This window comes from Acinonyx jubatus, chromosome E3 (assembly GCF_027475565.1).
Source record: "Acinonyx jubatus isolate Ajub_Pintada_27869175 chromosome E3, VMU_Ajub_asm_v1.0, whole genome shotgun sequence".
Taxonomy (NCBI): domain Eukaryota; kingdom Metazoa; phylum Chordata; class Mammalia; order Carnivora; family Felidae; genus Acinonyx; species Acinonyx jubatus.
The window spans coordinates 40,173,865-40,197,415 of record NC_069398.1 but is presented as its reverse complement, the minus strand read 5'-3'; the positions used below and the strand labels follow the sequence as shown (position 1 = coordinate 40,197,415).

General features: G+C 48.8%; 1 protein-coding gene across 3 annotated transcripts in view; it reads right to left on the bottom strand.

Annotated features, from left to right (window-relative positions):
- Positions 1-14,167, bottom strand: part of CE3H16orf96 (chromosome E3 C16orf96 homolog) — a 43,897-nt gene extending 29,730 nt beyond the window's left edge. Inside the window, exons 1-5 of one of the 3 annotated variants that reach the window (XM_053213031.1) lie at positions 13,779-14,167; positions 12,154-12,798; positions 1,624-1,728; positions 351-431; positions 101-187 (exon numbers count right to left, since the gene is read on the bottom strand). In XM_053213031.1, the coding sequence (XP_053069006.1) occupies positions 101-187; positions 351-431; positions 1,624-1,728; positions 12,154-12,573 (693 nt within the window). In that variant the 5' untranslated portion in view covers positions 12,574-12,798; positions 13,779-14,167. The remainder of the gene's footprint in view (positions 1-100; positions 188-350; positions 432-1,623; positions 1,729-12,153; positions 12,799-13,778) is intronic. The other 2 variants (XM_027043328.2, XM_053213029.1) reach the window with 2 other exon arrangements.
- Between the last annotated feature and the right edge of the window lie 9,384 nt (positions 14,168-23,551).

Genomic DNA, 23,551 nt, shown 5'->3' with positions numbered 1-23,551 from the left:
AGGGGTGAGGCTGGCCAGGGCTGCTCCAGGCCAGCTCAGCGGTCCCCCTGCCCTCTCCTGCACCCTCAGCTGCTGCCCCTCCGTTTCCCCCTTCACTCACGGGGCTGAACATGGCTTCATGGAGGCTGCTCCAGAGCACCATGTCCTCAGCTTTGGGAATGGTGAGGATCTTGCTCTGGAGAGAAACCTGTGGGACAGGGTTGGGAATGATGGGCGAGGCCCTCAGGTGGCTCCTTGGTCCATACTTGCCTTTTCTGATTGTGTTCTCCTCCTTACCCCTCCCCCCCCCCCAGCCCCCTGGGCCTGGAGGTCAGGGGACTCAGGACGGAGGACAGCACCGAGGCCCTCACCACTTTCCGCTGCAGCACACTTATCTTCTGGGTCTGTCCTCTCAGATCCTCCAAGAAAGTATCCATTCTTTCTGGGTGCATCTGTCAAATGAGCCAAGTCTGTGGGCCTGCAGGTTCTGGTCCTGGCCCTGCTTCTCCCACAGCTCAAAGACAAGGACTTAGCTCTAGGTGACAGAATTGGAGAAGGAAGAACAGATCCCAAAGCAAGTGCTTCCCGGGGAGTGGGAAAGGGGTAGAAGAGGGTTCCCTGGGAAAATAAGTTTGGAAAATGCTGGGCTTAAAAGGATTCAATGGGTTTCTGTACTGCAGAACTTTTCAGAGCCTTTAATGGGCAAAAGTACATCAAGAATCTCCAAGAGGTAGGCTGAGGAGGCATTTATTTTTCTCCATAGATTGGTCAAAGAAACCTTTTTAGCGCTTCGTGATGCCCTTTCTTCTCAGATGGGAGCTACTCAGACTGAGTTTTCACAGGTGCCATAACAATCAAATGTGTACAGTGACCTGTGAGTTGGGAATAATACACTAAACCATGCTATCTGGGGGCAAGTCGTAAAACCTCAGTCACAATACCAGCCTGCAGGAGTGGAGACCTGGCCTCTGAGCCCAGCTCTGACTCACCAGCTGTGACCTCATGCTTCAGGGATGCTGTGTCCTTCCACATCATGGTAAGGAGTTAGTATACACCTGGAATGATGTCCTTGTGACTCCAAGGGGAGATAGACTGTATGCCTATGCTAGGTTTGTTCCACTTTGCAGCGTGGACAGAGCTTTATAGAATAGGAAAAGCTGTAATCTTTCTGCTAAGTTGGTGGAATATAAGCCTGGAGTTACCAAGACTTAGGGAGTACCTGTCTGAGAATGAAGCCAGTCCAGAGGAGAGCATCAGTGACAGATGTTGATGTGGCATGAGCACCTAGATCTGGTTGTACCTGAAGGCAACTCTGGACATTTTAGTAAATGAGACACTACATTCTCTTATTTTGCCTAAGCCAGGATGAACTAGGTTTCTGTAACTTACAAATGGTCTCCTAACACAGCAGAGTGAGGAGCATGGTGGGAGCCACGGACAGTTTAGTGGCACGGGCTAGGTGGGAGCCATGAAGAGTTTAGTGGGATGGGCTAAGTGGCTGGTCAATGTCAAACCCCTTCTCCTGATCTCAGGGCTGTGTTCTTTGACTAAGAACAGGCTCCCTAGATTTACCTTGTCCCCCCCAACCATCTGAGGTCCAAGCAGCATGGCCAGACAGCATGGAGGATGCTAGAGAGGGTCTACCTTTTCAAGTATGTCCTTCAGTTTGTCCATATCCTTTCTGAGAGTTTCAGTGGAGACCTTGAGTGCATAAATGTCAGTGAGCAAATCCTGCAGAATCTTCATGGACTGAAGGGGAAGAAGAGGGGAAAATGTGAAGTTGGGTGTGGCTGGGGGGAAAGGTATGTAAAGTGCAGAAGCTCTTTGGTGATGCCCATGGTCTGAGAAGGCCTCTTGGCTCTACCAAGGGCCAGGCTGGAACATACTCAGAGGCTAGCATATGACACCAAAGTCAACAGTGCTGAGCTCCCAGGTGGTCCGGGTGGGAAGGAGGCAACTCTATATTTCAATCTATTCAGTAACCAGGAGTCCCTCATTAGGAAGCATCTCATGCCCTTTGGTGGGACATCAGCAAGGGAGTTATGATTGGATATACATTTTAAAAGGCTCCCTCTGGCTGCATGTGTAGATTGGCTCCCGGAGGTAAGGGAGAAAGCCAGAGGACCAGTGAGGAAACTTCCAGGCAAGAGCTGATGGGAACAGTGAGTGCTGGGATCATAGCTCAGCTCCATCACTCATTGGGGCTGTTATTGCATCCTCCCAGGTTTTAGGATCCTCAATCATAAAATGTATATAAAAAATGTGATGATGAAACAAAAATGTGATGATGTATTTAAAGAGCCCAGTGCAGGGGCGCCTGGGTGGCGCAGTCGGTTAAGCGTCCGACTTCAGCCAGGTCACGATCTCGCGGTCCGTGAGTTCGAGCCCCGCATCGGGCTCTGGGCTGATGGCTCAGAGCCTGGAGCCTGTTTCCAATTCTGTGTCTCCCTCTCTCTCTGCCCCTCCCCCGTTCATGCTCTGTCTCTCTCTGTCCCAAAAATAAATAAACGTTGAAAAAAAAATTAAAAAAAAAAAATAAAGAGCCCAGTGCATAGTTAGGCATTCAGCTAACAAAAATAACAAACAGCAAAATGGCAGAAATCCTTCTTATCAGTAATTACATTAAATGTAAATGGATTAAACTCCCATTTAAAAGGCAGATATTAGGGGCACCTGGGTGGCTCAGTCAGTTGAGGGTCCAACTTTGGCTCAGGTCATGATCTCTGCATGATCTCAAGCCCTGCATCAGGCTCTGTGCTGACAGCTCAGAGCCTGGAGTCTGCTTTGGATTCTGTGTCTCCCTCTCTCTCTGCCCCTTTCCTGTTCGCACGCTGTCTCTCAAAAAAAACAAAATAAAACATTAAAAAAAAATTAAAGGCAGACATTAGGGGCATCTGGGTGGCTTAGTTGCTTAAGTGCTGACTCTTGGTATCAGCTCAGCATCTCATGGTAGTGGGATGAGCCCCATGTTAGGCTCTGCACTAACAGAGAGAAACCTGCTTGGGATTCTCTCTCTCAAAATAAATGAATAAACTTGAAAAAACAAATAGGGGCACTTGGGCAGTTCAATTGGTTGAGTACCAACTCTTGATTTCTACTCAGGTCATGATCTCATGCTTTGTGAATTCAAGCCTGCATCAGGATCCGTGCTGACAGTGTGGAGCCTGCTTGGAATTCTCTCTCTCCTTCTCTCTCTCTGCCTCTCCCCTGCTCACCACCTCTCTCTCTCCCTCTCTCTCTCCCTCCCTCCCTCTTTCTCTCTCTCTCTCTCTTTCTCAAAAATAAATAAATAAACATAAAAAAACAATAGTTGAGCTTTCAATACCCCCTTTTCAATAATGAATAAAACTAAAGAGGATCAGCAAGGAATCAGATTTGCACAACACTATAAACCAACTAGACATAACAGACATCTATAGGGCACTCCAGTCAACAATGGCAGAATACACATTCTTCCCAAGCATACACAGAACATTCTATAGGAGAGACCATATGCTAGTCCATAACACAAGTGTCAACACATTTTTTAAAGGACTGAAATCATGCAAAATGTGCACTCTGACTGCAATGGATTCAAATACATCAATAATAGAAGAAAGTATTAGAAATCTGCCAATAAATGGAAACCAAACAACACTCTTCTGAATAAGCAATGGGTCAAAGAAGAGATCACCAGGGAAATCAAAATCCAGTTTGAGATGAATTAAAACAAACAGAACACACTAGAACTTATGGGATGCAGCTGAAACTAGCCTTCAGACACTGGAAAAAAGCAACGCAAAAAAACCTGAAGCACGTAGAAAAAGTGAAGCAATAAAGAGTAAAGTGGGAACTAATGAGATAGAGAATAGAAAAATAAGAGAGGAAATCAATGAAACTAAAAGCTGGTTCTTTGAAAACATGGACAAAGTTAGCAGATCTTAAGCGAGACTGACCAAGAAAAAAGGAGAAGAAATCAGAAATGCAGGAGGGAACATTACCCTACAGAAATAAAAAGAGAGGCACCTGGGTGGCTCAGTCAGTTAAGCATCTGACTCTTGATTTCAGCTCAGGTTGTGGTCTCATGGTTCTTGAGTTTGAGCCCCGTGTCAGGCTCCACACAGACAGTGCAGAATCCCACTGCTTAGGATTCTCTCGCATTCCTCTCTCTCTACCCCTCCTTTGCTCATGCTTTCTCTTTCTCTCTCAAAATAAATAAATAAACTTAAAAGAAATAAAAAGAATTATGAAGGACTACTGTGAACAACTGTAGGCCTACAAGTTAGTTACCTGGGTGGCTCAGTTGACTTTGGCTCAGGTCGTGATCTCATGGTTCATGAGTTCAAGTCCCACATCAGGTGAGCTCAAGCCCTACTTCAAGGGAACATGAGCCCTGCTTCAGGTGAGTCCCATTTCTCTCTCTCTCTCTCTCTCTCTCTCTCTCTCCCCCGCTCTCTCTCTCTCTCTCTCCCCCTCCCTGCCCCTCGTGGGATTCTCTTTCTCTCCCTCTCTCTTTTCTGCCCTTACTCAGTTGAGCCCTCTCTCTCTCAATAAAAAAAAAAAAAAAAGAAAGAAAGAAGAGAAAATTTGAATAGATCTAAGACAAGTGAAGAGATTTGAAACAGTGATTTAAAAAAAAGAGAGAGAGAGATGCCTGGGTGGCTCGGTCAGTTAAGCATCGGCTCTTGGTTTCAGCTCAGGTCACGATCTCACAGTTTATGAGTTCGAGACCCTCATCAGGTTCTGCATTGGCAGTGCAAAGTCTGCTTGAGATTTTCTCTCTCTCTCTCTTTCTCTCTGCCCCTCCTGTGCTCGCTCTCTCTCTCTCTCTCTCTCTCTCTCAAAAAAAAAAAAAAAACACTTAAAAAAAAAAAGAGACCCAGGCTGGGACGGCTTCACCACTCACTTCTATCAAACATTTAAAGGAGAATTAATACCAATTCTTTACAGTCTTTTCCAAAAAAGTTGAAGAATTCCAGACTTATTCTATGAGGCCAATATTATTCAAAAATCTCAATAGGCATTTCTCCAAAGATGATATACAAGTGGCCACTAAGCACATGAGAAAAAATGTTCAACATCATCAGTCATCAGGGAAAAACAAATCAAAACCACAATGAGATACCACTTCATACTCACTAGGATGTTTACAATCAAAAGTCAGCTATAGTAAGTGTTGGTGAAGATGTACAAAAATTGGAACCTTCACATACTGTTGGTGGGAATGTGATACGGTGCAGCCACTTTAGGAAACAGTGTGGCAGTTCCTCATAAGATAGAACACAGAGTTACCAAATGACCCAGCAGGTCTACTCCTAGGTATATACCTAAGAGAAACGAAAACCTGTATATGAATGTTTATAGCAGCATTATTCATAACAGCTCCAAGTAGAAACAATCCAAATGTCAATCAACTGGCAGATACACAAAACATGATATATTCACAATATGGAATATCATTCAGTCATAAAAAGGAACCTAGTACTGATTCCAAGGAAAATGAACCTCAGAAACATGACGCTAAAATAATCCAAACACAAAAGACAGCACATTGCATGATTCCATTTATATGAAGCATATAGAATAGAAAAATTTACAAGACAGAAAGCAGATTAGTGGTTGCTTAGGGTTGGGGGGTGGGGTGGTTTGCAGTGGAGCCTGAGGGGATAGATTGGTGACAAAGGGTACAGGGTTTCTTTTAGGGGGATGAAAATATTCTAAAATTGACTGTGGTGATGGGTGTACAATTCTATGAATAGACTAGAACCACTGAATTGTACACTCTTAAAGGGGTGAAGTGTATGGTATGTGATTTTTTTTAAGTTTATTTATTTATTTTGAGAGAGAGAGAGAGAGGGAGGGAGGGGCAGAGAGAGGGAGACAGAGAGAGTCCCAAGCAGCCTCTGCACTGGCAGCACAGAGCCCGATGCAGGGCTCGACTCATGAACCATGAGATCATGACCTGAGCTGAAACCAAGAGTGGGACGCTTAACTGACTGAGCCACCCAGGCGCCCCTGGTATGTGAATTTTATCACAATTAGGCTGACTGATAAATAAATAGCACCCCATGTTCTTGGATTAGAAGGCTTAATTCCCAAATTAATCTACAGATTAAGCTTAATTCTTATAAAAATGCCAGTTTGTTCTCTTTCATAGTAACTGACAGCTGGATCTTAAAATTCTTTTTTTTTTTTTAATTTTTTAATGTTTATTTATTTTTGAGACAGAGGGAGACAGAGCGTGAGTGGGGGAGGGGCAGAGAGAGAGGGAGACACAGAATCTGAAGCAGGCTCCAGGCTCTGAGCTGTCAGCACAGAGCCCGACACGGGGCTCGAACCCATGGACCGTGAGATCATGACCTGAGCTGAAGTTGGACACTCAACCAACTGAGCCACCCAGGCGCCCCCCTAAAATTCTTATGTTAATGCAAGGGACTCAGAATAGCCAAACAATCTCAAAAAAAAAAAAAAAAAAGAGCAAAGCTGGAAGACTCACACTTCCTGATTTCAAAACTTTCTGCAAAGCTACAGTAATCAAGACAGTGTGGTATTGGCATAAGAAAAGATACATAGGTCAGTAGAAGAGAAATGACAGTCCAGAAATAGTCACGTTTACAATAAGAATGCCAAAACAAATCAAAAGGGGAAGAGCTGTCTTCAACAAACAGTACTGAACAGATGGATATCCACATACAAAAGAATGAACGACTCTTACCTCACACTGTATACAAACATTAACTGAAAATGGCTCCTATGTCTCAATTTAAGAGATAAACTATAGACCATTTACTCCCATGTTGTAGAAGAAAACATAGCAGTAAATCTTCAAGACCTTGGCCAGGCCATGGTTTCTTAGATATGCCACCAAAAGCATAAGCGACAATCCATCAAAAAGCGTGACAAAAGAGATACATAAATTGTACTCCAGAAAAATTTAAAACTTTGCCTAGCAAAGGACACTGTCAAGAAAGTGAAGACAACTCACAGAATGATAGACAACATTTATAAATCACACACATGGCATCATATATGCAGAATATATAAAGAACTCTTACAACTCAACAATAAAAAGACAATCCAATTAAAATTGGTCAAGTAATCTGAATAGGCATTTCTCCCAGGAGGAGTTATAAATGGCCGCTAGCACAGTCACCAGAAAAATGCAAATCAAAACCACAAGGTATATGCCCAAATGAAAACATATTCACAGGACAATGTATACACCATTGTTCATAGTGACCACTACTCCTAACAACCTACAGGTGGAAAAAACCAAATGTCCACCAATTGAGAAAAAAGTGTGGTCTATCCACTCAGTGGAATATCATTTGGCAATAAAAAAAAATAAAGTACTGATACATGTGACAGCATGGATCAACCTTGAAGACATCATGGTAAGTGCAAGAGTGGGGCTCAAAAAGGAGCAGGAAGAAGAATGATAGCTAATGGTTAAGGGGGTTTTGGGAGGAGGTTGTAGGAAATGTCCTAAAATTGACTGTAATTTTTGCAGAACACTGTGAGCATACTAAAATCCCTGAACTATATACTTTACTTTTTAAAGATTTTTATTTTTAAGTGATCCCAACATGGGGCTCAAACTCGCAACCCTGAGATCAAGAGTCACATGCTCTACCGACTGAGCCAGCCAGGCACTCCATGAACCATACACTCTAAATGGATGAATATTTTGGTATGTATATGAACATATGTATATCTCAATAAAAATGCAAAAAATAGCATTTTTGTTTTAGAAAAAACTGGGGGAAATTTCAATACAGTCTATTGGATGGTATTTGGGAGTTGTTAATTTTGTCAGGAGTGGTAATGGTATTATAGGAAGGGTTTCATGAGTCTTTATCTGCTGTAGATGGAAAACATTTTTCAGGGAAATCTCTGAAGTCTAGATCTTACACCAGTGCAGGAATGCTTCCCTCTCCCCCTGTCTCCCTGGAGGCAACCAGGGGCCTAAGTTATAAGTTACCTGAGCAGGAGTCACCCCCCCCCCCAACCCCCATCACACACACACACACACACACACACACACACGTAGTCCAGGGCAAACCCAGAAAAGGTGGCAAACCCCAGAGCTTTGGGAAATGGGAAGGCAGGCTAACACCTGCCTTCCCTGCCTTTCCTTCCCTGCCTTTCCTTCCCAGGGAACAGCAATACAAAGGTACTTGCCAGCACCCTGAAGAGGTGCTGGCCACATAGAAAGTTCATTACTGTTATTGCAGTAACCTTGACCCTATTCTCTAAAACCCCAGAGTGTTTTCACACCTTTCAGCTTTGTTATGAAATTTTCAAACATTAACTTAAATTTAAAATCATTTTAGGGGCACCTGGCTGGCTCAATGGGCTAAGCATCTGACTCTTGGTTTTGGCTCAGATCATGATGTCACAGTGTTGTGAGTTTGAGCCCTGCATCAGGCTCTGCGCTGGCTGTGCGGAGCCTGCTTGGGATTCTTTCTCTCTCTGCCTCTCCCCCACTGGCGCTGTCTCTGCCTCTCTCAAAATAAATAAATCAACTTTATTTTTAAAAATAAATAAATTTAAAATCATTTCAATTTGTGGGATCTGCATCAGGAGTTTTTCAGCGAGTCAAATGGGAAGGGAGTTTTGAAATCAGAAAAAGCAACAACAGGTTGTAGCAATCCCCACAGGGACCTCGACTTTATTTATGGAAACAGGGTCAGCCAGAACGGTATTTTGTTGTCGTTGTTGTGGTTGTTGTTGTTTTTCAGTAGGCTCCACCTGCAACATGGGGCTTGAAGTCATGACCCAAGAGATCCAGAGTAGCCTGCTCTACTGACTGGAGGCAGCCACGCGCCCCCAGAATAGTCTAAATAAACAGTTGATGCGGTCTCTTCTTCTCTCCTGTGAGGCTAATGGCCAGGGGTTATCATCACAACTGTGATAACCGAGGTCTCAAGGACACAGTCAAGGACCTCCAGACTCAGCTTTTTAGAATCTGGCTGGGCTCATTGGCTCATTCAGCGTGCACTTTCTAAAACTCACGTTCAGGGCCAGCGGCCGGGGAGATGCGCGCAGGGCCTTGGAGCCTGCAATTCTGGGAAAGCTCCGCAGGTGGGGCTGGCGCTCCCGCAGGCGCAGGAGGCCCCGGGTCAGAGCCTCCCCAGGGGGCTGCGGGGACAATACGCAGGGCGAGCGTGGGGAGCACAGTTTTCCTAACTCAGCAGTCCTCAAGGTGCGGGGCGGGAGGAGCGGGGAGGGAATGAGTTGGCTCCCAGCGGGCATTTGGCAGAGTCTGCAGGCAGTTTTGGTTGTCACCACGAGGGGGCACTTCTGGCACCTGGAGGCTGGAAGCCGAGGACGCTGCTTAACATCCCACAGCGCACAGGCTGACCCTCACGAAGAAGAATTATCTGTGAGGGTGACGGCCGCTGCAATCTCAGCCTGCAGTGCCCGAGCCCCAAATCTGGCGTGCGCTAACCATGCCTGCAGAGCCCCGCAAACCTTCTCTCAAGAAGCCTCCTTGGTGCCGACCCTAGTTTTCTGGGCACCATTCACTCTGTCCGGGGTGGGTGCCAGGTCCAGCAGGCTTTTCTTTCCACACTTTGGGCCTTTGCACCTTGATAGGCGCTCGTAGAGGACAGCACAGGACACCAATCCGGCCAGCCCCAGAGAAAGGGGTGGGGGGAGGCAGGGGCAGGGGACGTGACCTGGACATCCACATGGTGTTTGGTCTGCGGGCCTGACTGGCTGGTGCTGCAGATACTTAGGTAAGCAGCTTGCACCATCCCAGAACCAGTTACCATAGCAACCCCCTTGAGGGAGTAGGGTGGGGACCGTCGCTGCGGTAACCCCAAGCAACCTCAGCCAAGGGCAGGCCAGGGGACGTTCTCTAATCCTAGATGCACAAATAGTCCTCTGAAGCCATGCTGGAGCCCGTCCAGCAGCGCCCTTCATGTGCTGGCTGGGTCACTCTGGGTACTGTGCATTCTAGAAACCTCCACCCACTAGGGCAAGTCAGGGACAGGCTGCTTGGACACTGTGTCCACCTCTCCAGCCTCCGAGGCCTCTGTAATCTACACTGGGGCACCCATTCAGCCTTCTTTGTCTCTGGCAACAATTCTCGTCTTAAAGTCTGTCTTGTCTGATAGGAGCAGTGTGACCACTCTAGCTCTTCTGATGCCTGCTTGCATGGAGTACCTTTTTCCAAACTTTTATTTTCAACCTATTTGTCTTGGAATCTAAAATGTGTCTCCTGTAGACAGGGCATAGTTAGATCACGCCTTTTTTCTTTTAAGTGATTCTGCCAACCTCTGCTGTGTGTGTGTGTGTGTGTGTAAAATGCACAGGATACCGAAACAAAATTAATTCAATGGGGCATTTGGTACATTCACAAGGTTGGCAACTGTCACCATGACCTACTTCTAGAACATTTTCATCACCCCGAAGAGAAACCCAATACCCATCAGCAGTCGCTTCCCATAGTCACCACCACCTCCCAGCCCCTGGCAACCACTAATCTACTTTCTGTCTCTACGGACTTGCCTTTTCTGGATGTTTCATGGTTTCACTCATAGGTGGAATTTAAGAAACAAAACAGATGGGGGCACCTGGGTGGTTCAGTCGGTTAAGTATCTAACTTCAGCTCAGGTCATGATCTCGCCATTCCCAAGTTTGAGCCCCACACCAGCAGGCTCTGTGCTGAGAGATCAGAGCCTGGAGCTTGCTTCAGATTCTGTATCTACCTCTCTCTCTGCCCCGCTCCCTCACATTCTGTCTGTCTGTCTCTCTCTCTCTCTCTCAAAAATAAACAAACATTTAAAAAAAAACTTTTTAGAGAAACAAAACAGATGAACGTAGGAGAAGAGAAGGGAAAAGTAACAGGGAGGCAAACCGTAAGAGACTCTTAAATACAGAGAACAAACTGAGGGTTGCTGGAGGGGAGGTGGGGAGGGGGAGGGGCTAAATGGGTGATGGGCATTAAGGAGGCCACTTGTTGGAATGAGCACTGGGTGTCATATGTAAGTGATGAATCACTAAATTCTACTCCTGAAACCAACACTACACTATATGTTAACTAACCTGGATAAGAAAGGAAAGAAAGAAAGAAAGAAAGAAAGAAAGAAAGAAAGAAAGAAAGAAAGAAAGAAAGAAAGAAAGGGAAAAAGAAAAGGAAAGAAAAGAGAAGAAAAGATGGAAGAAAAGAGGCACAGAATCATGCCCTACGTGGTCTTTGCATCTGGCTGCTTTACTTAGCATGAGATTTCACATTGGTCCGCATTGCCTTGCCTCGCAGCCCACCTTGGCCAGACTTCACCCTCTCCCTGTCCCTCAGGGCTCCCGGTGCCTGACTTCGCTGAGCTCACGGTGACCCCAGTTTCCCTGCTCAGTTCAAGTCTCTGGATAACGCTCCTAGTGACTGCTGCCTGGGCACCCAGAATACCTCGAGCTCTGTCTAAGCACTTCCGACGCATTACCTTGTCTCATACCAATCTTGAGGCAATCCTGGGAGGAGGAAACCACGATCATCCCCCACCCCCTGGTCCAGTGGGTAAGCAGCACCATGCTGAGCACCCCCACATTCTTATGCCCCTCACCTGCCCCTCCCAGCTCAGGTTTGCGCCGGCAAATGAGGACATTTGCTAACACTGTGTGGCCCCAAGTGGGTTAAACTTCTCAATGCCTCACCTAAGCTGGGGGTGATCATCACACCTGTCTCCTGTGGGTGCTATGAAAATGAAAGGGGTTAACAGACGTAAGCCTCTAACTCACCCGGAGCAGGGGAGTGCTCCTTCTACTGGGAGGGAGCCAAACTTCCCTTCCCTGGGCAGGGAGCCAAACAGAGCCTCAAGGGCAAAGGGGACAGTGAGGGAATGGCAGAATCTGGTCTGTGTTTCTGAACTCTCTTCACCTGAAAAGGAGACCCCATAGCCACTGGGCTATCTTTCCCCTTTCCCCCTTCCCCCAGCCCCTGCCAACCACCTGTTGGCTTCCTTTCTCTATGGATCTGCCTGTTTCACACCACAGGTGGCTTTCTGTGTCTGGCTTCTTTCCTCAATGCTTGACAAAGGGTGCAAGCTTGGGGCTTTGGTTCTGCCTGACTCCAAAGCCCCATCCCCCCTGTTTGGTGGGGGACAGCCCATCACAAGGGGCACAAAGGGAGAGGGAGAAGGCGCCTGGGTGGAGAGCAGGAAGGGCAGGAAGCTTCCAGACCAGGTGGTTTACCTTTGCGATGGCTTCTTCATTGCTTTCCACCATCTTCCGGAGCTTTATCAGGTGCCACAGATCCTGGGCGGGCTGGCCCTTGCCCCGGCTGCCCTCCAGCAGCTGGGAAGTGGATGGCAGGTCCTGCAGCATGGCCAGCTGGCTCTCCATCTTGTCGATGCGGCTCACCACGTGGTCAAAGACGTTGCTGAGCCTCTTCATGGGGTGCAGGAAGGGCTGGGCGTCTGCTTCCCGGGGCATGAATGCGGCCAGCGGGGTTTGGAGAAAGTCCTCGTCTCCCGAGAGGACCTTCTTGAGCTCAGCCAGGTGGATGTGCTCCAGGATGCCCTGGAGCAGGAGGTGCAGGGCCTTGAAGTTCACCACCCCGCACTGCGGGATGGCGATGTTGACCAGCTCAGAGAATGTGAGTGAGAAGCTCATTCTGCAAGGAGGGGAGGCTGGGCTGGGCTTCTGGGTGTCCACGGGGACAAGTGGTGGCTTTCAGGGGACACACGAGCTGTGCAGACAGGTCCTCAGAGGCCCAGGGAGGCTGCAGGTCATGGTGGTCAGAGAGAAAATGGCCTCTGTGCTGGCCGGAGCTCAGGTGAGAGCTTCTGGTTGCTAGGACACCAAAGAACGTGGGCAGGTCGGCGTGCTTCCGGGGGCCTGGAGTGGGGCAGGGTGGGCGTTCAATGAAAAGTTGATGAGTGAACAGAAGGAGGGTCAGCCTTTCATGTCAAGCCCTTCAGTTATGTAAGACCCATGACCCCTTCTAAGAAGCATGCAGTGAAGGTGATGGGGAGGAAGCTTGCTCTTCGGAAGCCTTTAGAATTAGGACAGGAAAACAGTTCTTGGAGTTAGGAGAAAAGAGGACGTAGAAAGGAGTCTGAAGAGCTAAGCTGGTCTCCAGACATGAGCCAAAGGCCCCACAGATGTTCAGGCTTCTGGTGGGGAGTGGGGGTGGGGGTGGGAAGGGCAAGAGGCAGCTGGCTTTCCACAGGTCTGAACTCTGCATGGCCCTGCCCACCCCGGTGAGGACATCCCCACCAGGGTGAGGACACCCTTGCCAAACCTTGCTCTGCTCCCCACTAGAGCCAGGGCTCCAGAAGCCCCCATGCCCCGAGGACACGGCTGTAAGCCAGCTGCCACTTGGGCTCCTATGTGGTCAGGCCCTGCTTGTGTCAATTCTTGGACAAGAATGCTCATCCTGGTCTCCTGGGGAAGTCTGCAGGGAAGGTCCTTGGCTTAACCCCAGGAGCCCCACTCCTGGCACATCCCTGGCACACAACACACGCTGCTTCTGCACAGTGCACGGCATGAGCCCTGCTCAGGGGTATAGTTGGCTGAGGGGCGGTCTCCCCCAGCTTGCCCACAAAGGGTGGAGCACCTGTCCACTCTGGGTTCATGGAGATGTGTGCATGTCTCTTTCTCAACAGCTGTGGGACCTTGTGCAAATGACTTAACCTCTCTGAGTCTCCGCTTCCCCGCCGCCTAATTGGAAACAAAACCTTCCATGTGAGGTTGCCGAGGGGAGGGGCAGTGTGTGTGTGTGTGTGTGTGTGTGTGTGTGTGCACGTGTGCTGCAATAACACATGTGAAGTGCCAGCCACTCTGACTCAAAAGAATTCCTTTCCCTCAGAACTGACCTGATATTCCACTCTTGCCAGTCAATGATCATGGCTCAGTCAGGTGAGCATCCAACTTCCACTCAGGTGGAACTCACAATTCATGAGTTCGAGCCCCGTGTCGGTCCTCTGCTGTCAGCACCAACCCTGCTTCAGATCCTCTGTCTTCCTCTCTCTCTGCCCCTCCCTCTCTCTCTTAAAAAAAGAAAAAGAAAAAGAAAAAGCCACCGAGATGCCTGGGTGGCTCAGTTGGTTAAGCGTCTGACTCTTGATTTCGGCTCAGGTCACGGTCGTGGGGCCATGAGATCAAGCCTCCACACCCAGTGCGGAGCCTGCTTGACTCTCTCTCTCCTTCTGTCGCTCTTCTCCCCCCAACCCCTGCTCTCATCGTCTCTCTCTCTCTCTCTGTCTCTCCCTCTCTAAAAAAAGAAAAAGAAAAAGAAAAAAAAGCCCCCTGGCTCTCTAGGGAAAGACCAGCTGGAGTCTGGGGCACGTATTCACAGACTGGGGTTGGCAATCAAGGCTCCAGTTCAGGACCTGGTACCAGAGCAAACCAGGACACAGGTTTGCTTCTGATAATGAACTGTGTGGCGGGTGGCTGACGTATTCTGGGCAGTCGGTGCAGCGGCTGTCCTATGAGGGGACAGGACGATTCACTGTGCAGGACAGCGGGAGGGTGGTAACCACAGCCCAGCTGCGATGGCTTTCTCTGAACAACCTCCTGACCAGCAACACTTGGGACAGCGAAGCTTGGGACTCTGTGGGCCAGGTTTCTGAGGACTGACTGTGTGTGCTTTTGGCTACGTGGGGGTAGAGATGGAGGAAGAGAAAAGCGGCCCCTGACATCGGGACCTTGCCTGGCACCATGGTCCCTGGGGCGCCTGTGAGGCCCAGTCGGTTGAGAGTCTAACTCTTGATTTTGGCTCAGGTCGTGATCTCGCTGCTCACGAAATGGAGCCCCACGTGGGGGCTCTGCACTGCAGCACCCGATCCAAGACATTCCCCCATCACCTAACATGGACCCAAGTCCTGTAAACCCTTCAACTTAACCCTCCCAGAGAGTCCTGTGGGTTCCCCCTTGTGCTACAAGACCCAAAAATTCAAGTGCCGCCCTGAAACCTTCCAGACACACAGCCCCCCGCCCTCGTCCAGATGTGCACCCCCATTGTCGGGCAAGGCTCCCCCCAGCCAGTCCCCCAGTGGCCACACCAGCCAGGCCACGCTCCTCCCTGTTCTCAGCATGCAGGGCTTCAGTTCCCTGCCAGCCTGCAAGCCAATCACATCCTCCTGCAGGCACCCCACCCCCTCATTAGAAAGAGCAGCCCAGAGCTCCGTGCTGGTTCACTGTGTTCCTGACTGCAACCCCGAGTGGCCCCATGTGGCGGGCGGTGTTCTTTTTCCCCCACCAGTGAGCGTATGTGGCTGATAACTGCTGTCCTGGCCAGCCCTGGGGGTTGTACTATTGAGGGCACATGTCTCCCCCTGCCCCACCAAAGGGGTGAATGGGAGGTAATCAGGACACGGACTGTGTGAGTTCTCTCTTGTGGCAACAAGTCAACAAGACCAACTTTGCTCAACACAGTGGCTTCTTGGCTGGAGGGGTTCATTCTGCGACTTAACGGAAAACCTTTCAGTGGGCAGAGTTTCGTGGCTTTGGGAACCGCAGGCAAGGGGCTGAGGAGCTGTATTATTACAGAACCACGGGCAAGGCTTTCCTTAACAGGCAAGGGAAAATAAGAGGAAACAGGCAGGTTAGCACAGAAACAAGACGGGACAGGTCAGCACGGGGCCAGACCAGGGGTTCCCCATGGGCCTTACAAAGAAATGTGAGTGACAGAATTGGAAGCAATTCTTGGTCACTGGGGGGCCAGGGTGGGCAAGTGGGTGTGAGGGTGCTTTGTCATTTGCAGGGGATGCCCGGCATCCGGAACCACCCGCGTACTGGCTGGCGAAGCCTCCACTTTAGGAATCCTGGTTGGAGGCGACCACAGCCCACAGGTTCCCTGGCTCGCTTTGAAGCGAGGGCATGACCCCGTGCTTGGCTTTGGCAGCTCTGGGGCCCGAGGGGTATGTTCCTCTGGGGTCTAAGAACGTGAGGCTAGTAAATGAGCCTGGGTTGCAACAGTTCAGAGAGGTGGAAACTCATCTCAAAGAACCCAGTCTGGTCTCAGGCCTTCAAGATAGGGCTGCAAGCTGACTGCAGAGACACGGATGTATTTCCCAGCACCAAGCACTGGGCCTGGCAGTGAGTCTTCATTCTTTTCTTCAACCAGTATTTATTGGGCACCCCGACACATGCTGCGCTTAATTATGGAGGAGACCACAGTAAGCAGGTCTGGGGGGTGGTCTCTGATCTCACAGAGCTTGCTGGCTAGCGGGGGAGACATTTATTTTACAGGAAAGAAATAGACTAAGGTCAGGGAGGGATAGGAGTTAGAAACATAATAAGACGGGACAAAATGAGAGTGTGGGAGGGGCACTAATTTAAGCGGGCTGGTGGGGTAGCCAGCCTCTAAGACGGCCCCCCCCCAAGATCTCCCCTGGCAAAGACCCCCTTCTGTGGCCCCGCCCACACTGCAGCAACAACCCTGTATATCTGCCCCAGTGTATCCTGGATACAACGTATGAATGTTTACTCCCAGTCTGCATCTATGGACACACATGCATCCACTCACTTCACATCACAGAATGGCAAGATTTGAGAAAGCGGTGTATGTTGCAGGTGATGTGATGCCGCTGAATCAAAACAGTTGTGATCAAATGCAGGAAAAGAAAAAAGCCAACGTGTTAGAGAAGATCCAAAAACTTTAAAAATCATGTCATTTTAGGTCTGGAAATAGAACACTTGTTACAAAATCAAAAGACCTAAAGACCAGACTGCCTGAGTGGAAGAGGTCACAATGCTGCTCCACAGGGTGTTCCCTGCTTCCTGGAGGATTTGCTGTCCCCAGGAAGCGACCCTGCCCTTGGGTCACCGGTCATCACCAGTCATTTGGCAACGCTGAGTTCTGACGGCAGAACCGTCGCTCAGACAATTTCAGGACAAAGTTGTCACTGGACATTCTCTGAGCAGCTGGTCGGAGCCAGAAGCCAATTAACATGGTTGGAAATGACCATTAGCGTTTTTTCCCTCCCAAATAAGTTAACATCAATGATTAAATCTGTTTTGTAAAATGCCATTCATACATTTTTCCCAGACCAGCCATTTTTCATGCTGCATAGATGGCTAAGAAGGATAACCAGGTGCCTTTTCCTCCCAAGCTCCAGGAAGAACTGGACGCCAGGGCGAGTACTGCTGGTGAAGGCTCGGAGTTTGTGGTTAGTCAACGCGTGCCATTTCTGGCTGCCTGGTATCTGGACATTCTCCTAACTTGGGGTGAGGGTTAGGGGTTGGGGGGGATCTCATGACAGGTGCAGGCAACCTGCCCCCTGCTCAGAGACTGTCTGTCCAGTCAGATCTCTGCCACCCCACTCGCCTCTGTCTCATTTGTGGTTAGGTGTGAAAAATCAACAAAGCAACTGCTGCTCCTGGTTCTGAAATTCAGGACCAATATTTTCAAGTGCAAATTACCTGTGGACTGGTCTGCTGGAAGCTGGGGGGCCGTGGGGGTGGCGTGTGGGGTCGGGGGACTCAGCCACTTGCCACATTAGGCAAGACACCTGATCTAACGAAGGCCTCTTACCTCCCTGGGCCTCAGCTTTCTTGTGTCTAAAGTTAATGGCTCTAATCTCACTAGGGTAAAGAGCAGATGGAAAGGGAAGGAAGCTTTCAGGACGGCCCCGGTGGGGTTGAGGGGCCAGTGGCTGGGTGCACTCTGTGATTCCAGGCAGGCTGTCCTGGGTTGGCTTCATGACCAGCCCCAGCTTCCTGGTTCCCACGTGAGCTCTGTTCCCCAGCCAGGAACATAATTCTGTGAGCAGTCAGACCTTCCATTTGAGCCCTTTTCTGTTCAGGAAACCAGACTCAGGTTCTGTTGCCCCGACTGATCCAAAGCGCTCACTTGTGAGGCTGGTAAATGGTGAGAAACCACAAATGGAACTCAGTGAAGGTCAGGGGGACGTGCGTCTAGGGAGGACACAGCCAATCCGAGCCTGAACGATGCCCACCCAGCCAGGAGGGTGTGTCCAGGTGGGAGTGCAGGCTGTGGGTGCCCACATTTCTTCTTGCGGGGGGGGCATAAAATGTAGGTTTACATTTGCACAGGGACCTGGACAGAGCATTGCTCCTTAATGAGGCCTCAGACCAGAGGTTTCCAGAACCTCTTGGGAAATGACCAAGGATCTCGGGGTGGGGGGGGTGTCTTCCTCTCCCAGTCACTCACATCACATCCTTCACTGAGCCCTGTTTTCTTCCTAAATAACGACCAATGTCACTCACCCTTCCTTGTCCACCAGCAGCCCTGAAATCCTTTGCCTAGGACAAAGACCAAACCACATGGTGTGGTCTGTAGGCTGCATGGCTGGACCCACCTCTCCCCTCTTTGGCCTTAATTCCAGCAGCTCCTTCTACTCTAGCCCCCCCTACCTTCTTCCCCCCCACCCCCCAGGCAACCACTGTTCTGCTTTCCATCTCTATGGTTTTTGACTACTCTTGGGACCTCATGTAAGTGGAATCATGCACTATTTGTCCTTCTGTGCCTGGCTTATCGCACTTAATAGTGTCCTCAAGGTTCATCCATGGTGTAGCCTGTGTCAGTTTCCCTCCTTTTTGAGGCTGAATAATATTCCATTGCACATATATACACATTTTGCTTATCCCTTCATCCGCTGATGGGCGACGGACCTTTGGGTTGTGTTCATATTTTGGCTCCTGTGAATAATGCTGCCGGTGAACATGACGGTATAAACGCCTGTTCTAGTCCCTGCTGTAAGTTCTCGAACCCACAGGTGGAATTGCTAAGTCATACAGCAATTCTACCGTATGTAGAATTCAGCGCGTCTGGGGACCTGACACGCTGGTTTCTGTGGTGGCTGCACCATTCCTACCAGGCTCCAGTTTCTCCACGTGCTCACCAGAACTTGCTATTTTCTGATAACAGCTGCCCCAGTGGGTGTGAGGCGAGAACTCGTGGTTTTCATTTGTGTTTCCCTGGTCACTGGTGATGCTGAGCATCGTTTCACGTGCTAACTGGCCATTCGTATACCTCGGGAGAAATGTTTATTCCAGTCCTTTGCCCATTTAAAATTTTGTTGTTGAGTTGTAGGAGTTCTTTATATATTCTAGATATTAACCCCTTATCAGACATACAATTTTCCAATTAACTTTCTTTTAGTCCTTGTTGAGGAACGTGATCAAAAAGATGTGACCTCCAATTGACCCATGAAAAGGACCCGAACACCTGGAGGCTCCTTAGCCCCTCCCCTGTCCTTGGCATGTGGCTGAAACATTTTTCCTGCCCCTATTTATGAGAGAAACGAAAGTCCTACTCATCATTCAGACTTCAGCTCAGCCATTACTTTCCAAGGGAAGCCTTCCCTACCTCCTTGACTGGAATAAACATTCCATACTCTGGGATCTTAGTACTTCCCATGTCTTTCCTTCACATGTTGGCCACGGTCATTTGTGTGGCTATCTGGTTAGTGCCATTCTCCCCCATCACTCTGAGTTCCTGGAGGCAGATGTGAGTTCTAACGGGAGATGGCTTCTAGCAAGTACACAGTTGATACTTCATAAATACTTGCTGACTGAATGAATAAAACAGAGTCATTTGCAGAAAGCCTTTTTCTGGGGAAGGACCACAAAGGAGGCATTTGCTTCCTTTGGCTGAACCTCCAGATGGGTATAGAAGGGCTGATTTCTACCTTCTGCCACAACCACAGGGAACTCCTCCTGTCGCTCACACAGGGTGGATTAAATAACACAAAAGAGGCAATCAGAAACGACACTGTATGATCCTTAATAATGTGTTCAGGAAACCGCTGTGATCAGACACTGAATTTTCAGTTCCTTTACTTGAAACAATACTACTACAAGACAAGGATCACCCTTGGTTTTTTTTGTTATTATTATTATTATTATCAGCACTTTGGATATATCATCCCTCTGCCTTGCAGCCTCTGTTGTTTCCGAGGATAAGTTAGCTGCTGATCTTATTTGGGTTCCCTCGTAGGCGATGAGTCATTTTTCTCTTGCTCTTTTCAAAATTTGTTTCCCTTGTCTCGTCTTTTAACTATGATGTATCCGGGCATGGCTTTCTTTACAGTGCTCCTACTTGGGAGTTTGCTGAGATGCTTGGATGTGTAGATTAATGTGGGTTTGTTCTTTCTTCTTTTTGTTTTCTTCTATTACATTGTGGAGTTTTCAGGCATTATTTCTTTAAATATTTCTTCTGCTGGGGCACCTGGGTGGCTCAGTCAGTTAAGCGTCCGACTTTGGCTAGGTCATGATCGCATGATGCGTGGGTTTGAGCCCGGTTTCAGGCTCTGTGCTGACAGTTTGGAGCCCGGAGCCCACTTCGGATTCTGTGTCTCCCTCTCTCTCTGCCCCTCTCCTACTTGCACTCTGTCTCTCAAAAATGAATAAATGTTTAAAATTTTTTTTTACTATTTTTTCTGCTCCTTTCTCTCCCTCTTCTTTCCTTTGGTTACTCCCATTACACATGTGTTGGTGCACTTCATGGTGTCCCACATTTCTCTGAGGCTCTGTTCATGTTTCCTTATTCTATTTTCTCTGTTTTTCAGATTATATAATTTCTACCAATTTAGCTTCAAGCTCATTTGTTCTTTCTTTTGCCAGTTCAACCACCCTTGTTTTATAGATGAGGAATGAGGATCAGAAACTTAAATAATTTACTGACAGTCTCACACAGCTAATGAGGGGCAGAGCCAGGATCTGAATCTAAGATCTCAGGTCTCACTCCACCTATCACTTACGTATTCAATCATTCATTCACCCAATAAATATTTACTGAATGTTGACTACGGGCCAGAAACTACCCTCCAGGACAGAGAACCCCCAGCAGACAAGATTCTTGCCCTCACAAGAGCAGCAAACATGTCAACAAACGGGCCATGAGGTGACGCGGGCAGGTGCTCAGGGAGGCCTCGGGAGGGACATCTGAGCTGAAGACAGGATGTCCCTGGCGTTCCTTCAGGACAGAGACCTTTCTTCCTTTTGTCTGTCTCTCTAGCACCAGAACACAGAGCCCCGCACTCAGGAGGGGCTCAGTAAATGTTTGCTAAGTGGATGACAGCTCCAAAGGAGCGGTCCACTCTCACAGGCTGTGTCAACGACAGAAATATTACAAAACAGAAGCTAACACTGAAATCATTCATGTTTCCATTTAGAATCATTTAGCATTTAGGGGCGCCTGGGTGGCTCAGTCGATCAGACGTCCGACTTCGGCTCAGGTCATGATCTTGCAGGTCGTGGGTTCGAGCCCCGCATCGGGCTTTGTGCTGACATCTCAGAGCCTGGAACCCACTGTGGACTCTGTGTCTCCCTCTTTCTCTGCCCTTCCCCTGCTCATGCTCTCTTTCTTTCTCTCAAAAATAAATAAACATTAAAAAAAATTTAGAATCATTTAGCATTTACGTTGGAGGGTTGGGTGGAGGGTCTGGAAATGCCAGGTGTTGGTGAGCCTATGATGAGCAGAACTCCCACCCTCTGGTGGACTGTAGATTGGGAGAAGGACTTTGGGAAAGTCTGTGACAGGGTATGCAGGGCTGGACACGGGTAGACCCTATGACCCAGACGTTCTACCCCACAGTGGGCAGCCAAAAGTAAGAGACTCATAGCATGCACTATAATGTCTGTGACAGCAATCTCACAATCCCTAAGAATTCCCATCCGGGAATTACCCAGATACCCAGGAACAGCACAACAGATGAACCATGCTATATTCACACAATGGACCATCATATGGCAATGACAATGAACACTGGCAGCCTTGTGCACCGGCAGGGATGACTCACTGGTAGAAAATTGAGCACAAGAAGCCTTATAGAAAGGTGCTCATACTGTATGAATCCTTTTCTATAAAAAGCACAAAAATGGAGCATGGTGGAACGGTCTTTTCTGTTAGAAGTCAGCAGCGTGGTGACCCTGGGGTGACCTCACACCCAGGGAGGGTGAGGCGGGCTGCTGGGAAACACGCACGCCAACGTGTTCCGTTTCTGAAAATGCACCGTGCCGTGCACTTGCGATGAGAGCGCTTTTCTGTATCAAAGGTCTGAGAAGCCGCCACCATTCAGACAAATCACTGACCTCACAAGGTGGGTTCCACGGGGGTGGCACGCTTCCTTCCCTTCCTGTGCTGAGTATAAAGGCAGGTTTTTACAAATGTGACAGTTTCCTGGCTCATGCTGTCTCTGGAGAGCAGCTTGGGTGGTGAGGAGACCACCGGTCTAGAGTCACGTCTGCCAGCCACTGGCGTTGCAACTCTCTACTTAGGTTTAGGTAAGTGTATGCAGGCTCTTTGTGGGGTCAAGAGAGGTGTGCATGCAGAGTGCTTAGCACAGTACTTGGCGCCAAGTAAGTGCTCAGTGATTGTTGGTTGAGTCTCCCAAAACGATCACATGATTTTGTTTGAGGCTTTTGAGCCAATGATGGGAGAGAGGGTGAAGGAGTAGGCAGAGGGTTGTGGCAGGAGGGCAGGGAGGTACCCTTGGTGATGCCTGGGTTTTGCTCCATTGGAGAAAACTGCACTGAAAATGCCCTTGGTCACTTGGAGTGTTTGCTGCATGACAAAAACTGCACACTGCATGCTCCAACCGGCTCCAACTTGCAATGAAGATACAAATGCATGCAAACGAATCTACTCTTAGGAGTCGGGCTGGTGACTTCCTTGTGGGCGGACAGTGAGTGGTGGGAGGGGGCACAGAGGAGCTTGCTGGGGATGGTCACTCTCTGTGTCTTCACTTGGTGTCTGCTGCACTAAGAGTGAGGTTCACGAAAACGCATCAGCCTCAACACCTAAGACACGGGCACTTTTCTGGGTCTCGATGTGAGAATGAGGTCTGGCTTAAACTCTGATCTAAGTGAACTATGAAGGATGAACATTACCTCCAGGACTCTGTAACGCAGGCTCCAAGTCCGGGAAGGAAAGGCAAGCAGAGGAGACACCATGTCCCCTGCACCACCATTTGGCCAGCAGATGGCAGTGGTTGTAGAGAGGATGGAGGAGCTCCCACTTTCCCCACCTTTGGGCTGATTCTGTAAAACGTGGGAAGCCGCGGCGGGCTAGGGGGCGGGGGGGGAGGACAGTCCAGTTGAAAGCCGACAGGTGTCCATCTGGAGGCAAGGGCCAGCAGAAGGACCACTGAAGCTACGCGCTCCGGCTGACCCAGTTAGGGTATAATCTGGACTAAAAATAAAGTGCTGCTGGCTTTGCAGTACAGGTGTGAGAACAGGTGTGAGGCTCAGGGGCTGGAGGAGGGGGCAGTAGGTGATGTAGAAGCAGCCTCGTGTGTGCATCTGTGAGAAAGGCAGGTGTCAGCAGAAAGCAAACACTCCTGGGAAAAGGTGAGATCACCAGTTATGCTGCAAGGCCACAAGTGACAGCTCCTGACGCTTCCTGGGACAGTCCTGGGATCCTGGTCTCAGATGCGCCCCATGAGGATTCGAGAGCAAATAACACGGATAGCATCACTCTCCACAGAGGTGTGTCTTATGATGTGTCTGATTCTTCCTGAGTTGCTTTGGGTAGAGTCTCTCCCTGGTTGTTTGTTTGTTTTGGTAACTGCTTTAAGATACAATCCACATTCATCCATTTAAATGTACAATTCAGTGGCTTTAGTACCTTCACTACGTTATGCAACAACCATCATGACAGTCAATCTTAGAACATTTTCAT